This window comes from Haliotis rubra, unplaced genomic scaffold (genome assembly GCF_003918875.1).
Source record: "Haliotis rubra isolate DU_JTF1 unplaced genomic scaffold, ASM391887v1 Scf41, whole genome shotgun sequence".
Taxonomy (NCBI): Eukaryota; Metazoa; Mollusca; class Gastropoda; order Lepetellida; family Haliotidae; genus Haliotis; species Haliotis rubra.
In genome coordinates, this window is record NW_025767091.1 from 2646323 (window position 1) to 2662410 (window position 16088).

The window sequence follows — 16088 nt, forward strand, 5'->3', positions numbered from 1 at the left end:
GCCAGGGGATCGTTGTGATAGCATTCTACTGCAGCAGATCTACAGTAGCATGTGCTCGATGAGGTCGAGCATTATCATCCATAAACATGTGACGAGAAGCTAAAGGGTGGTTATCAGGGTGACCCTTCGGTACTTTTCTCCATTCAAGTTGCCTTGTACAGTGATGAGGTACGAAAAGCACTCCCATACCATCACAGACCCATATGGAACTGTTTCCTGGATGTTTCTTGCAGCCTATGCCGTATTTGGTGTCTTCCAGACTCTGGTCCTGCCATCCGTAACATGCAACAAAAAACGACTCTCATCAGACCAATGGATCCTTTTCCACGTTGCCACATGGTGTCGATATCCGAGTCTACACCATTCCATTCTGACCATCTTATGACCAATGGTTAGCAAAGGACGTCTTACGGGTCTTCATGCCCGATAACCAGCAGATGTCAGACGATTTCTCACTGTTCTTGTGCAGTCTTCTGCCCGGAAGCCACTCATGGCGCAAACGTGTGCTTGAGGCAAAGGGGTTCCGTCTTACAAGTTTCAACAGGGCATTATCCTTCCGTGCTGAGATTACTTTTGGTCGTCCTGACCTTGGTATGCCCTTGACAGTCTGGGTTTGTTGATGTTTTCGTTGCAACCTGCTTATTATTGTATGGTGTAACCCAAGTTGACGACCAATAGCCCCACATGATAAACCAGCATTCACCATGCCAAAAATACACCATCTTTCAACTTCAGTGAGTCTACGACGAGGAATAATCGTACTTTAAGCTTTATAACGCGTAATGTTTCACTCTAGGATAGTCTCGACGTTGTGATCATCAAACTTTTTTTCAGATTAGACCCCTGTCTAATTGCTCGTGCACTCCGTGTAAAACCACTCTCCTCATGCACATACAAACACTTTCAAATCGTGCCTGTCACAGTTCCCTAAATGTCACATGAACATGATCAATGTAATGTTATGTGTTATGAGTTTTCCGCTTCTACACAGTTTTATCAGGTGGTGCTTAACTTATTTCCAGGTGTATATTTACTATATATATCGATCTTCGCAATTGGGAACCGATGACATGTGTCAACCAAGTCAGCGAGCCAGACCACCCGATCCCGTTAGTCGCCTCTTAAGACAAGCATTGGTTACTGAAGATCGATATTCTAACCCGGACCATCACGGGTGCAGGAAGAAAGAAAAAGCTGAGTACGTTGAAAAATTCCATCAATATCAAAAGCAAGAATCAGTATCAAATAGTGACGATACCAGGTGCTGGAGGAAATGTTCCTTCCCTATAAACACACGAAAGTTCTTTTTGACCACCCGATCCCGTTAGTCGCCTCTTACGACAAGCATAGGCGCCTTTTTTTGGCTAGCACATGGGTTGCTGAAGACCTATTCTACCCCGGATCTTCACGCAAAGAAGTTAAGGACTACCGATTTCTTATATATTGCTATAGTTAACGTGGCACCCGTAACTTAATTTAGTGGTGTAGTTTTTGAAGGTAGATTTAGTTACATTCTGTTTGTCTAATACTAACTGTTTCTTGTAAGTCATACGTAAATTGATTCCTGTCTTCATCTGCTAATTACAAGATTTACATAAACAGTGATTTGCCTGATCACGCAAAGACGATGGCCGGGTTCTTGTCATGAATCAGTATCTTATGTAGGCGTCCATGTTTGAAACTTGCTTTGTCCTTTCTTCTCAGATCTGTGTGTGCTGGTCGATAAAGACGTTCCATGTCATTGCATGGTAGCAGCTCACCAATCAATATCACCTCAAGTAAAAGCTTCCCAAGCATCCGGACCATTTCCATTTGGTTAGAGTCTGTTTTAACTCACCGTTTATCGCGCTTTAACAACTCTCGAGAACTACAAGCCCAAAGGACCATGGTTATCTGACACAAGTGGATTGTTTCACTGATGTGTCTGTACATCTGTAAATGCCGTAGAACAAGATTAACATCCACAAAAGTTTGACAGAGAAGACATGTCCAGGGACTCTATGCCATAACGCCAGTGCTGGGCATTAGAAAGAACCGAAAGGCACAGGATCTTACTCCTCAAGACCGGACCTTGCAGCCATGAGTGTATTAATGCTTCTGATGATGGGGATTCTTATGGAAAGAGCAGACAGTTACAATGGTTGTGTTGATATTTCTATACGCGATCTAAGTAATGTGTCATCAGGAGAAAGGTCATTACACAGTATACTAAACACGACGACAGTTTCCAGTTTATCTGAATGTGCTGTGGACTGCGTCAACATGGGCAACTGTGCAGCTTTCTTCTATCACCAAACTCTTCTGAAGTGCATTCTGAACTCAGAACAGGTGTCACAGTTAAATCTCACGTCTGAGACTGGATGGATTGGATTTAACCTTCCAGGTAAGTCTTTCTTTTCGTTTTACAGGGTTGTGTCCAGACATGGGTTCAATTACTCTGAAACGTAATTAATTAAATTACAATTACTTTGACTTTCCTCAATTACAATTACATTACCAATGTAATTAATTACATTATAAATTACTTAAAAAATACACTACAAAATCAAAACAGATATATTTCTGTATTTCTTTAATCAACACGATATAGATGTTGGTAAACAGTGGTCACTAAATCCAATTAACATTTTTGTCATCAAAATGTGAAATGCAAAATTAGGATTGTTTGATATATAAACTTAAAACAGGTTTCATTCTTTTTTTTTTCATGTGTCCATTTAGTCGGACGTCCTACTAACTTTCACACCTTTGCTCGCAGTCAAATGGCAGGCTGAACAGCACAACCTTTTCTTCAGCATATGTCCATTGGACTTGATCATCATCAATGTCTCAAAGGTTGTGCTGTTCAGCCTGCATCTGTCAGGCCTGAATGTCTTCCCTGCAACCCTGAACAGCCTCTCAACTGGGGCTGACGACGCAGGTATAGCCAGGTATTTCTTGGCAAGGTCGCTAAGGAAAGGGAACACATTCTTCTGCTCCTTCCAAAATTGCAGGGGGTTGCAGTCTTCCTCGCTGGTTGGCTGTGCCAGATATTCCTGTACCTCCTGCTCTGCAGGCACTGATGGCCTGATTAGAGGTTTGCTCTTCATGTAGCTGAACAGTTTGGCTCTCTTCTTTGGTGGTGATTGCATATCAGCTTCTTCATTGGAGACGGTTCTAGGAGATGAAGTCAGCACTTTTGAAATCAGTGTATTTGTGACTTTCTCGGTTTCCTCTTGACTACTGCACCAGTTCAGCTTGAACCTTGGCTCTAGGGTGCTAGCCATCACATACCCATCGTTTTATTCGTGAGGGGAAGTCTCTTGATGAGAGAAGCTCTTAAGGCGGCAACCAACTTGTTGTATTTTGATGTAATACTTTCAGTCTGGGATTGTAATCCTTTCACACATGGCACAACAACACTCGCTGTGACTATGGTCTGTCCCTGCCCAAGTTCTGTGGCCTCTGCAAATGGTGTCAGAATGTCATATCCTATGAGAAATAAACAAAGAGGCCATTTTGATAGGAACTTGACTAACAGTACAGTTAATCCCCCATTTCCTCAAATACTAACCTACATTCAGTCATGCGTTACTGATTCCCATTGTTTCACAAATGTGCAGATGGTGATAGTTACATGCCATTCACATGGCTAGAGTTAACGGCAGTCTCATTTATATCTAAATATTGATCAGGAATTTATTTAGATGGGCAGATAAGTTTTGAACCAACTAAAATCTAGCTATTTGACTGATGTTTACTATTCTTTATTGTCTGTTGTATACATTTATCATGTAAGTGTTTGCTTTTATCAGTTTGTGTCCTACCTCTGTCAATAAAAATGCTCAAACAAACATGTATAACTTTCATCACCAAATTCAGTGTTTAAATGAACGCTTCATTGTATTATCCATATAATAAAATTTAAAGGTAAAAATAATTTAAGGTAAAATAATTTCCAGTACATCTCTAGCTAAACATTTTAGATTTATAGAAATTGCACATGAATTGCGAAATAACAATAATAACGGAGCACTTACCTGCAGATGTGACAGGAAGTTGGAAGCAGCTTTAAGGGATCCAGATATGAAAGAACCACAATGTCTTGCACTTGGCCTCAAAAGTCTGGATGAAGGGATGCCATCAACGGGAAATTCAAAAGCCTCCCTAACTACACTCTGTTTACTTGACATGGTAAACTGTTTAAAGGGAAAACTCAACTCTGTGACAAACCACCAGCATTACTATTCAGTGAAACTATAATGATGTTAAACTAATAGAATTAGTGTAGCAAATGTCTGTGATCCCAGCTTGGAATATAACAGGGTCATTTGTGTGACAATGAGTACAGTTAACAGCTCAAAATAGCAAAGGGTGTTTATCTAATGTTTATCTCAAAGCCAGTGCTGATATCGGTGTCCTTCCATGAGAATTACATCCCATAAGAACTACAGCTTAAAACAACACATGTTATGGTCCAGTGCACAGATTAACTACATGCTGTCACCTGCGTCTGCTTAATGGATTTGCCCAACACAAAACAAATAAAACATATATAACATATTTTGCTGCGGCAGTTCATGTTGGTTTTGACAGTAAATAGTTTGCCTTCACAAAATGTAAATTTGCAGTCTTCAGTTATGATTGAACAAGTTCCGCATCGAGGTGTTTGACATTTTGTTACACTGACTGATAAACCTTTTTTCATAGTGTCACTTTTACACAAAACTGGCAGATTTGCTTTATAATGGACATAATTGTACAGTTATGAGGATTGTAGATACAAACAAATGGAGAATGTCTATCTCTGTATTTGTTTCTTTTGTTTAAGTGTCTCTCTTGGGACTTTTACTGCTTTATGAACAGCATTTTCAACTCCCTAAGAAGATATGTCTTATGTATCTATTACATATTAAATATTGTCACTAACTGTAACGTCATACGAATGATGATGACATAGCTACTACCGTTATGCGTCGCACATGACGACGCTTACTTTTCATTGACCGGCGAAAGAATGGGTATACAAAATGCTGTGAAAAAAATGTCTTGTTCTAAAACATCAAAGGCTTAGACATTCAAATCGCTTTCGAAACTTAATACCTGCTAGAGTATATACTGACAACAGGCATCTAATTCAAAAACACTACTTTGTCCTCCTTATTGTACAGAATATAATTGCATGGGTTGCCTGATGCCTTGAAAAGTCTGGGGTTGACGTCTCATTCACGAAGACTTCTTCTAAGAGCATCCCCTACGTGTTGGATGGGATTGAGATCAGGTGATCTCCATAGCCACTCCATGACGTCAATACCCGCATTTTGCAGGAAATGTCGTGTCAAAACAGCTGTGTGTGGTGTCACATTGTCCTGTTGGAATTGGAGGCCTGGACCATGAGCAGCCATGAACCCCACCAGCACAGCGACAAGGACCTGGTCATGATATCCTGCTGCATTGTGGTTCCCACGAATTTCGAAAAGACATGAGCGCACGTTTCCGCAGAAAGCTTCCGAAATCATAACGCTTCCGCCACGAAATCGATCAACTTCCGGGCGTGACGTTCACCTCTCCGATGCCACGCTAACACTCTTCCGTCGGCAAATCGAAGCGTAAAACGTGTTTCGGTACTAAAAACAACTATGTCGCATTTTCTGTGGTTCCATGGCAGGCGCAGCTGTGCCTAGCGTAGACGTCCATTTCGGTTTACCTGTGCCAGGGTCAAAAAAAGGGGGTCCGATACGAAGATGGACAGCGCGCAAGCAGTGCTTTAAGGCCCTGTCGCACCTCGAAGATTTAGCCAGTGTATGTCGACTTATCAAAATCTCTCTAAAACGCTGCTATACGCTGAACTATCGATTGGTTTTTTTCAATGTTGGGCGTATACATGGCGTATTCATAACGAGTTCAACGTATACATAACGTATTAGTAGTGAGTGAGTGAGTTTAGTTTTACGCCGCTTGTAGCAATATTCCAGCAATATCACGGCGGAGAACACCAGAAATGGACTTCACACATTGTACCCACATGGAGAATCGAACCCGGGTTTTCGGCGTGACGAGCGAACGCTTTAACCACTAGGTTACCCCATCGCCGATAACGTATTAGTAACTTATATAGAACGTTTCGATAACTTACAGATAACTTATACCAACGAATGCTTTGCGTGTTGCCGGCGTTTACAACCTATGCCCAACGATAGTCTAACTTATGCACATGCAGCGCACGACAGCGTAGCCGACAAAATGGCTGCCGCTCGACGATTCAAATCATGAGTAACTGACAATAAATCACGTGTGTGGATGTGTGTCAACGATCGCATAACTTACGTCCAACTTATGGCCCGAGTATGCAGGAGGTATGAGCCATATGTTGGTATATGTCGAATTTTTTTCCGCGAAAATGTCAGCGAGCTTCAGCGTGCGTTTAACTGATACAAGACTTATCCATAACTAACTCGACGTACGCCGGCTTATTCGCCAAATTTTCCATACGTCGGCATACGCTGGCTAAATCGTCAAGGTGTGACAGGACCTTTACTGGTTGACGTTGCGATTACGCAAATGACGTAGCGAAATTTGATTGTCCTCGGCATGTGACGTTACACGTGGTCATCATGACTTGGGCGATCGGTTGTCGTATCCAGTTGAAGCATTGGTGTCCTCAGGTTGTGAATTGTCCGTCTGCTGCATCTCATGGCACGTGCAACAGCCAAAGTTGACTGGCCAGCCTGGAGCATGCCAAGCGCACGTTCACGTTCAACGTATGTAAGGCTCGGCATGAGAATTGTTTATCTCTCAAGAATTGTTAACGTTATTTGTCTAATCACCAGCAAATTCTGCACACGTGTTGGTGGTTAGGGGCATGAAATTGTAGTCACGTGACCTCGCCCATGCGCGGTGGCGCATTTTTACAAATAAACGCGCTGCATGCACCCCACGTGGTTGACCACAGTTGAAATGGGCGGATGCATCAGGTTAGATTATTGTATTGGCAAATCAAAACTTCCCTGTACGACCCATTTTCGATGCAATTCATTTCTCCATATGTGAAGTTTCGCTTTTTGTTCAGTATATATTGCATACATCATTTGTAAACATGTTCTAAACATTTTAGACAATATCGGACACGTTGTTTCAACGACTACGACTTCTTCGTTAATACATGTATTTTACCATTGTAGCAGCTAATGGGACATACGCAAGTGCAACTGTAACAAACACAACTGAAACCTCTGCTACTAGTTCGATGGCGGCAACGACTGCTACGGCATCTGCAACTACCACTACAACTCGTCCATCTACTCCATCACCAGCTCCTAACATTTCACATTCTGCACTGACAACTGTTACTTCAACTACTGCGTTTACGACTACAACAACTGCACCGACTGCGTCAACACTTCCAACTACAACATCTGCAACTACTTCAGTGACGTCTGAAACTGCGTCAACACTTCCAACTACAACATCTGCAACTACTTCAGTGACGTCTGAAACTGAGACAACTGTTATTTCTGCCACAACTCAATCGACGACGACATCTACAACGACGACCACCCCAACTAGCACGGCAACTGCTCCAACTGTACCTTCTACAACTCATCCATCTACTCCATCACCAGCTCCTAACATTACACATTCTGCACTGACAACTGTTACTTCAACGACTGCGTTTACGACTACAACAACTGCACCGACTGCGTCAACACTTCCAACTACAACATCTGCAACTACTTCAGTGACGTCTGAAACTGAGACAACTGTTATTTCTGCCACAACTCAATCGACGACGACATCTACAACGACGACCACCCCAACTAGCACGACAACTGCTCCGACTGTACCTTCTACAACTCGTCCATCTACTCCATCACCAGCTCCTAACATTACACATTCTGCACTGACAACTGTTACTTCAACGACTGCGTTTACCACTACAACAACTGCACCGACTGCGTCAACACTTCCAACAACTACAACATCTGCAACTACTTCAGTGACGTCTGAAACTGAGACAACTGTTATTTCTACCACAACTACGGCGACGACAACATCTACTACGACGACCATCCCAACTAGTACGACGTCTTCTCCGACTGCGACGACAGCCATAACGACTACTATGACAGCTGCAACTACTACAGTGATACCAAATAATGCGACAACTCCAACTACCACGACAACAACTACAGGTGTAACTACAGCATCTGCACCGATGTCGCTGTGGGTGGACTCTGTTGTCGCTTTCTCATCTCAGTTCAGGGCCCTCCGGTAAGTAGACCCAAATGCAGCTTGTTCAGCTTGACCTGAGCTACTCTACATATGCATGACCCGGGAGGTCAAATGGCACAAACGGCAGGTCGAGTTAACTTTATTAAATAGGGGAGCAAAGAATGTTATTAATGTTGCTACTCGCTGCATAAAAGCTCGAATCGGAAACAATAAAGCATCTTTTTTAAAGAAAGTTAGGACATTGCTGACGATTTCTCGACACTGAGGTGTCAAACGGCGACCTGGTCAATAATAGACCCTTCACAATAATAGACCCAACCAGTTGAAACACGGTTACGAGTATTCACTTGATCAGGTCAAGCTGAACGAGCTGTGTACGTAGCTATGGGTACATGTACATGTTTAACACACCTGGCTCCAAATGGACTTGTCACTAACTGTTTGTCTTTCGTCCATCGTATGCTATTCCGAAAACACTGGACCAGTGAAGCTGAAGATCCGAGTTAGAATTGGGTCTTCAGTAACCCATGTTTGTCGTAAGAGGCGAATAACGGGATCAGGTTGTCAGGCTCGCTGACTTGGTTGACACATGTCACCGTATCCCAATTGCGTAGATCGATGCTCATGCTGCTGATCACCTGATTGTCTGGTTCCAAACTCGATTATTTACAGACCGACGCCATATAGCTGGAATATTGCTGAGTGCGGCGTAAAACAACAAAGAAACAACGAACCAATGAAGCCGAAAGTTTAATAATAACACCAATGTTCAAGAGGTTCGGATCCAATCATCAATATGGCCACCCCTCCAACCGCTTTATCCACTAAACCAAGAGGCAGTTAGCACATATTGACTTTAACTTCCACCGACAAAAGGAGTTTAAGCGATGGTTCCACCTTTGGATTTGTATAAATATCAAACGCCAATAAAAAAATACTCAATCTTAACTCTCCTCAGAAACTGATTCAATTTGGTGTTAAGGCAAACATATGTAAGAAAATGATTTGAATGGAGTACTGAAAGTCAGTGATGACCCCCGGTGTTCGTGAAAAGCATAGGACGTACCGCCATAACGTATTCGCTACTAATCCCATAGCGGGACAAACGCCCGGACCTTGATATTGATCTGCCTCACACGCAGGCTTGGTATTCTCTTCACAGCATTTCAAATGAACAATAGCATAATATAGATCGTCAGTGTTAAAGAATACCCAGTTTGCCTTACCCTAGAAACAAATTCCGTTTTGTGTAAAGTAAAGAATGGCGAGATATGATTTGGGAAATGTAAACAATGGATACAGCACTACCGGACATTAATGTGCATTAGTTAGAGGCAATAAAGACATCTAACTTCGGTCTTGATTGATCTAGAAAAGACATTTGTCGTGGTATTCCCTTGCTGATGAAATTGATGGAAGATGTACATTAGATAATTTGATTAATGCCAGCTATTATCGAGGCGCAGGCCACCATATTGGTAGTAACAATCATCGTAGAAAATATTATACAATTCGTTCTGTAAGAGTCTGTAAGTGTGGACGCTTGCACCTTTGTCTCTCAATGCACGTCATTTCCGATGATTCCACATTTCAAAAAAGATTTGAGAATAACAATAATAATAATAGCATACGAGCATATATCCATGCTTATGCATGCTCAACGCGCACAAATAAAAATGCAAGTAAGGCAAAGAGCTACAGTTCATAGGCTATCTTGGACATGTGTGTTTTTAGATTGGATTTACAGGTATGAAAGTCACAACAGTCTCTGAGACTCTGTGGGAGACTGTTCCAGGCCATTGATCCTGCATGGACAAAGGACCTGTTTCCATACTGCACTGTCTAAACATATCTACTGCCAAGGATGCATAACATACCGTTGTAGATAGTGTACGTCAACGCAACAGCATGAACAGGTTCCGACTGATTACATTTGACGTAAAGGGCAAAATAGCTGTGAAAAGTATAGGAATGGACCTAAGAAACTCCCTCATGACACCAGGTATTCACGAACAGGGAGAGCATGTCTCACCTTACTCCGGAAGGTCGCAGGTACCAAAAGACATTGAAGGAGAATACGAGTGAATTGCAATAATTTGATGGGTAAAAGATAAAGTCATCAGAAACATATTCCCAAATTTTCAATTAAAAAGTATGTATAATTATGTTTTAATCGCGAAAACAGTTTCTGTAAATCTCAGCTTCGGCCATTATACATATTTCGCTGGAACCCACGTGACCTTTCCGCTCGTGACGTCAAATGTGCCTGGAGTCCGCCATATTGCCAAAGACCAAGCGCTACAGTAGTACAAATCGGAAGAGCGGAAGGTCGCGGGTTCGATCCCCGACCGCGTCATACCAAAAGACATTAACATATGGTACTTGTTGGTCCCTGTCTGTCGCTCGGTATTAATGGGTACAACAAGGACTAGTCTGCTCGGAGTCAGTATGATGTGTCTGAGTTGGGTATTCATGTTTAACTGCGGCATGGTATCTCAGTGGGCTAGCACTGTAAAACCAGGTTAAGCCTGGGCTAGTACAAGCAGCCACACATACACATGCGTGCACGTCGTCATATGAGCGAAATATACTTAAGTACGACGTTAAACCCAATTTCACCTCCCCTCACCTCACCAAACATAATTAGGATAGACGCTACACAGCAGTAATTCCGCATTTAGACAGTCAACCACGTTAACAGTAAGCAATGAACAAATATAAATCTTGGACACAACTTTCTACTTCCTGCTTATGGAACGTATTTCATGCCTTGCCTATTTCTGGATGAACTCAATTACTGGTCCAACAACCAAGTTACCGCCCCTCTCTTATTCCCGTGAAGATCCGGGTTAGAATTGATCTTCAGCAACCCATACTTGTTGTAAGGGGTGACTTATGGGTACGGGTGGTCAGACTCGCTGACTTGACTGACACATGTCATCGTATCCCAATTGCGTAGATCGATGCTCATGCTGTTGATCACTGGATTGCCTGGTCCTGACTAGATCATTTACAGACCACTCTCAAATACCTGTAATGTTGCTGAGGGTGGCGTTAAACAACAAACAAACAAACAAACCTATATCTATGGTAAATACAGTACATATAAGCCGTCAACCCAGTGAATAACCTGTCTCGATTGGCCCCAAAACAGAATCCATTGTGCGTAAAATACGAAATAGCGGTGAAAATTACTTGAATGGATAACTGAAAATCAGTAATGACAATGGGCTTTGGCGAAATTGTAAGCCTGACCCGTTAGACGGTTAAATTTTCAGGTTATAATGACTACCTATTATTCATCCGATAAAAACAATCAAACGTTTATTTCTAAAATTGATGCTTCAGTAAAAATAAATGTTGTCCTGTACCATCCGGTTCTCATATTTTAAGAAGAATTGACTTGCCGTTGCATGTGTTTATGACGTGTGCCACCGGTGGCGAACCTTTTCGCGAACACCTGGTGTCATCACGTGTTGTTAGTGTTTCATATACACTTGCCCATGCTATAGTCGGAATTGTTTAATCGACTCTGGTTTTAGCGGATATTTCTCATGGACGTTGAATTCATCTCTTTTTTTTTAATAAATTTCTCATCACGATGTGGCTGAGATTTTGCCGATGTGACGTTAAGGACGTTGAATATTAACTCACTCATGGATGTGGAATGGGATGTCGCTCTTTTGTTTAATGTTAGCTGGAGTGCTGGGAAAATAGTTGGATCACCGGATGTGTACCCCGCCTATGGTGATCACGAAAACGCATGGGCATCAGCTCAGTGGACCGGTATTGAGTGGATAGAGGTACGTGAATCCTGTACCAAACACACGGTGATGACGAAGTCGTAAAGGGGTTTAACTGAGAACTGTTGCCCATTATGGAACACGTTAACCATAACGTTTTCTAAAGGGCTAATGTTAGATGCAATTTCTTGTGTTCCAAAGGAGCCATCATCTTTACATATATTTCTGTATAGGGCCTACACAAAAAAACATCACTGTGACACCTGGTTTGATCAATGAATAAATAATCGTGTTTCACTCGTTAACATGTCGTTCACTGCACATGAGACGATCTTTAGGAGAAAACATATTGAAACTGATGTATGTACAAGCAAATATATAAAACGCGAGAAGTCATGTATTTAAGTTCTTCAGTACAACACACCCCACTGTTGATGTTACCCGTGAAGGTCCGGGTTAGAATTGATCTTCATTAACCCATGCTCGTAGTAAGAGGCGACTAACGGGATCAGGTGGTCAGGCTCGCTGACTTGATTGACACATGTCATCGGTTCCCAATTGCGTAGATCGATGCTCATGCTGTTGATCACTGGATTGTCTTGTCCAGACTCGATTATTTACAGTTCGCCGACATACAGCTTGAATATTGCTGAGTGCGGCGTAAAACTAAACTCACTCACTCCACTGATTGTTCACATTTTGCACCACATCAGTGTACTACATTGAATGGGATCGCTTTGGATTAATTGTCTTGCTTCTCTAGAAGCTTCTCTGATAATGACTGTTCAGGTTCAGGTCTCCCAGTCGCTGTTCATCACCAAGGTGGACATCTACGAGACCTTCAACGCTGGGGGAGTGAAGAAGGTGTCTGCTAGGAACCCGTCCACGTCCACCTGGGATGTGTTGTGGCAGGTGTCTACAGTATCTGTAATCGCTTCCAGTAGGATCTTCTCCCCACCAATACAGGTGTGTACATCGCCATCTTCTCCCCACCAATACAGGTGTGTACATAGACATCTTCTCCCCACCAATACAGGTGTGTACATAGCCATCTTCTCCCCACCAATACAGGTGTGTACATAGACATTCTCCCCACCAATACTGGTGTGTACATCCCATCTTCTCCCCACCAATACAGGTGTGTACATAGCCATCTTCTCCCCACCAATACAGGTGTATACATAAACACCTTCTCCCCACCAATACAGGTGTGTACATAGACATCTTCTCACCACCTATACAGGTGTGTACATAGTCATCTTCTCCCCACCAATACAGGTGTGTACATAGACATCTTCTCCCCACCAATACAGGTGTGTACATCGCCATCTTCTCCCAACCTATACCTTCTCCCCACCTATACAGGTGTGTACATAGACATCTTCTCCCCACCTATACAGGTGTGTACATAGACAACTTCTCCTCACCAATACAGGTATGTACATCGCCATCTTCTCCCCACCAATACAGGTGTGTACATAAACATCTTCTCCCCACCAATACAGGTGTGTACATCGCCATCTTCTCCCCACCTATACATATGTTTATATCAATATCTTCTTACATGCAATACAAGTACCCACAAAGGGATTCACCTAAACCAATATATGTCCGTCCATCTTCTCACCATCAGTTTGTTCTGAGTAAGTGAGTCAATAAGGTTGTACGCCGCGTTTAGCAATATACCAGCAATACCACTTTGGAGATACTGGAAATGAGCTTCACACATTGCACCAATGTTGGGAATCGAACCCGGTCTTCGGCGTGAAGAGCGAACTCATTAATCACTACCCCCGCCCCTCTCTTTGTTCTGAAGATCAAATGGTTTCCAACGATGTATGTTTATAACTGTTTTTCTTTTCGTCTCCAGCAACCAACTTATCAAACTGATCAACTGCGGATCGAGGTCGACTGCGGCCCTGCAAATGACTGGGTTGAACTGGATGCTGTGAAGGTCACCGGACATGCGTAGTCGCATGATTGCACAAGTGTCAGCTCATCCCAAACAATGAAGAAACCTCGAGTTGATAGATGAGATATCCGAACTTACATTTAATGTTTTTGTTGCCGAGATCCATCAAAATAAAAATGTGAATTGTTATAGTAGACAGTTTTCGGGTATCATAATATTAATCCTCAAGTATCGACTCAGGAACACACTCACCACAGCACATTTAAGGAAATCCAAACACCAAACCCCACAATAGTGCTAGAACGTGTGTTTCACGACAGCTGCCACGCCCACACCTTCTTTGGTCACGTTGTCTTATCACTGCACGTGCATTCGATCGCATTTGTTCCCATCAACAGTACAGAGTGAAAATAACACTTTAAAACACTATTTAGAACAGCCAGTTCTTATGCCGTGCCTCTGAAAATGTGCAGCGTGAACATACCGTTCGCATGCTGGAGGTCGGAACGTCAGTAAGTGACGTTGCATGGTTAGTGGGGTGCGGCCGTCCGACTGTTTATGATTTACAGACTCGACTGCAGCAAACTGGCACCACTGCTGATCACCCTAAGCCAGGTCGTCTCGACACAGACGGAGGACCGTCAAATTGTGTTAGGCCACCTCCGTAACCGTTTGTTTTACGGCTACAGGAACCGGAAATGAGCTGTTTCGGGGTCGATTGTCGACACAAACCATCCGAAACCGGCTGCCACCTGCTCACCGTCGTGTTCGAGCATCTGGGATGCTCTTGGCAGACGTCTGCGCATTCTCACGAACCAACCCCAGAAGGATCTGTGCTGCTTTGCAGGAGCAGTGCTGCTTTGCAGGAACACTGGCGCCGACTCCTCAATAATGTATTCACACGCATGAAACAGTCCATTAGAAACATCAGATGTAATTTCTTGTGACTTGACACTTTGTTTACGCCTTTTATTGATAAAGTCTGTAACCATATGGAACCGATTTTTGTTGGCATTGTGATTATTCTCAGTTCATCCTATCGACATTAATAAATAGATGATAACCTCTAGACCACAGTCTTGTGTCCTTTCTTGTGTATATTATTTAATATATGATTGTGAAGTTTCTAGTTTGACTCAGTATATATTGGAACAGCCTGGCTATAAATGTTGTTACTTTGTAAATATATTGTGTAGATCTTGTATATGTTTACTTCTGTAGAAAGAGCCTGTAAAACACTGTACTGTCGATACTTTTCCCCACAAATCACTAGGGGTGGGTATTGCAGATAATTTTCATATTGCGATATATTGCGATGCGAAAGCATGTATTGCGATATGTATTGCAATATATTGCATGAAGTATTTTTAAACAAAATACTACTTATAATCGAGTTAATGCTTGATTTATAGAGCAAAAACACAGCAAAATCACTGCTTGATTAAGCTTTAGTAACAACTTTTCATCATGATAAAATAGAAATGTGAATAATATTTGGCACAAATGAAACAAGGAAATATCCGAAGATTTCCGAGTGTTACGAAGTTTTCCGAATGCAAGTCAAAATATCGGTTTTCGATCAGCGTATCGCAATACGTATCGTTTTCATGTCTGAGCCGGTAAATACCGGTAAACCGGTTATATTGCGCATCCCTACAAATCACACACACCTGAGGAGGTAGTTTCGATGCCCGACAAACAACATTCTCACGGAAGTGTCATACTAGTAGTATAGGATATTTATATAGCGCACATATCCACGCAACTAGTGCATGCTCAAGGCGCTGGTACTTTTTTCCATCGATCATTGGATGTCAATCTCAACGGCACATCGTATTATCAATCTCAACTCCCTGGGGAGTATACAACTCTTGCAGCCACTAGGCGCACCGAGTTATTGTGGCTTTCTCATCCTAACGAAGTACCCATTTACAGCTGGGTGGACTGGGACACATAGTCACAGTACTCTGTGTAAGCTTACTGCACGTTGCTGTACCCGCAACTAGGTGTTTGCACGTATTCATGTGGCCACCATCTAGTCGTATACCAACGGATTCGTGGGTTCTTTTAAGTGCACAGGGTTGTGTACTGTACACTAGGGGTTGTGACAACACTGAAAGAGTCTGCACACAAAGCTGACTCCAAGGTTTTACACCCGATCACAGGTTTCCTCGATCCCGACACCTCAATCTCGCTGGATCACTAGCCTGGGGCCTTAGCCG

At 42.6% G+C, this 16088-nt stretch overlaps 1 protein-coding gene across 1 annotated transcript; it reads left to right on the forward strand.

Moving 5' to 3' along the window:
- The first annotated feature begins 7225 nt into the window (after positions 1 to 7225).
- On the forward strand, positions 7226 to 14187 carry LOC124287976 (A-agglutinin anchorage subunit-like). The gene is made up of 4 exons (XM_046724479.1): positions 7226 to 8250; positions 11909 to 12014; positions 12744 to 12920; positions 13825 to 14187. The coding sequence occupies exons 1-4, from the start codon at positions 7226 to 7228 to the stop codon at positions 13924 to 13926; spliced, it is 1410 nt and encodes a 469-aa protein (XP_046580435.1). The 3' UTR covers positions 13927 to 14187.
- The last annotated feature ends 1901 nt before the right edge of the window (positions 14188 to 16088 follow it).

Coding starts and splice junctions, on each gene's coding strand:
- LOC124287976 (XM_046724479.1), top strand. CDS start 7,226: ATGGCGGCAACGACTGCTACGGCATCTGCAACTACCACTACAACTCGT. Junction 8,251..11,908: donor TCTCAGTTCAGGGCCCTCCG/GTAAGTAGACCC, acceptor GTTTAATGTTAG/CTGGAGTGCTGGGAAAATAG. Junction 12,015..12,743: donor CCGGTATTGAGTGGATAGAG/GTACGTGAATCC, acceptor ATGACTGTTCAG/GTTCAGGTCTCCCAGTCGCT.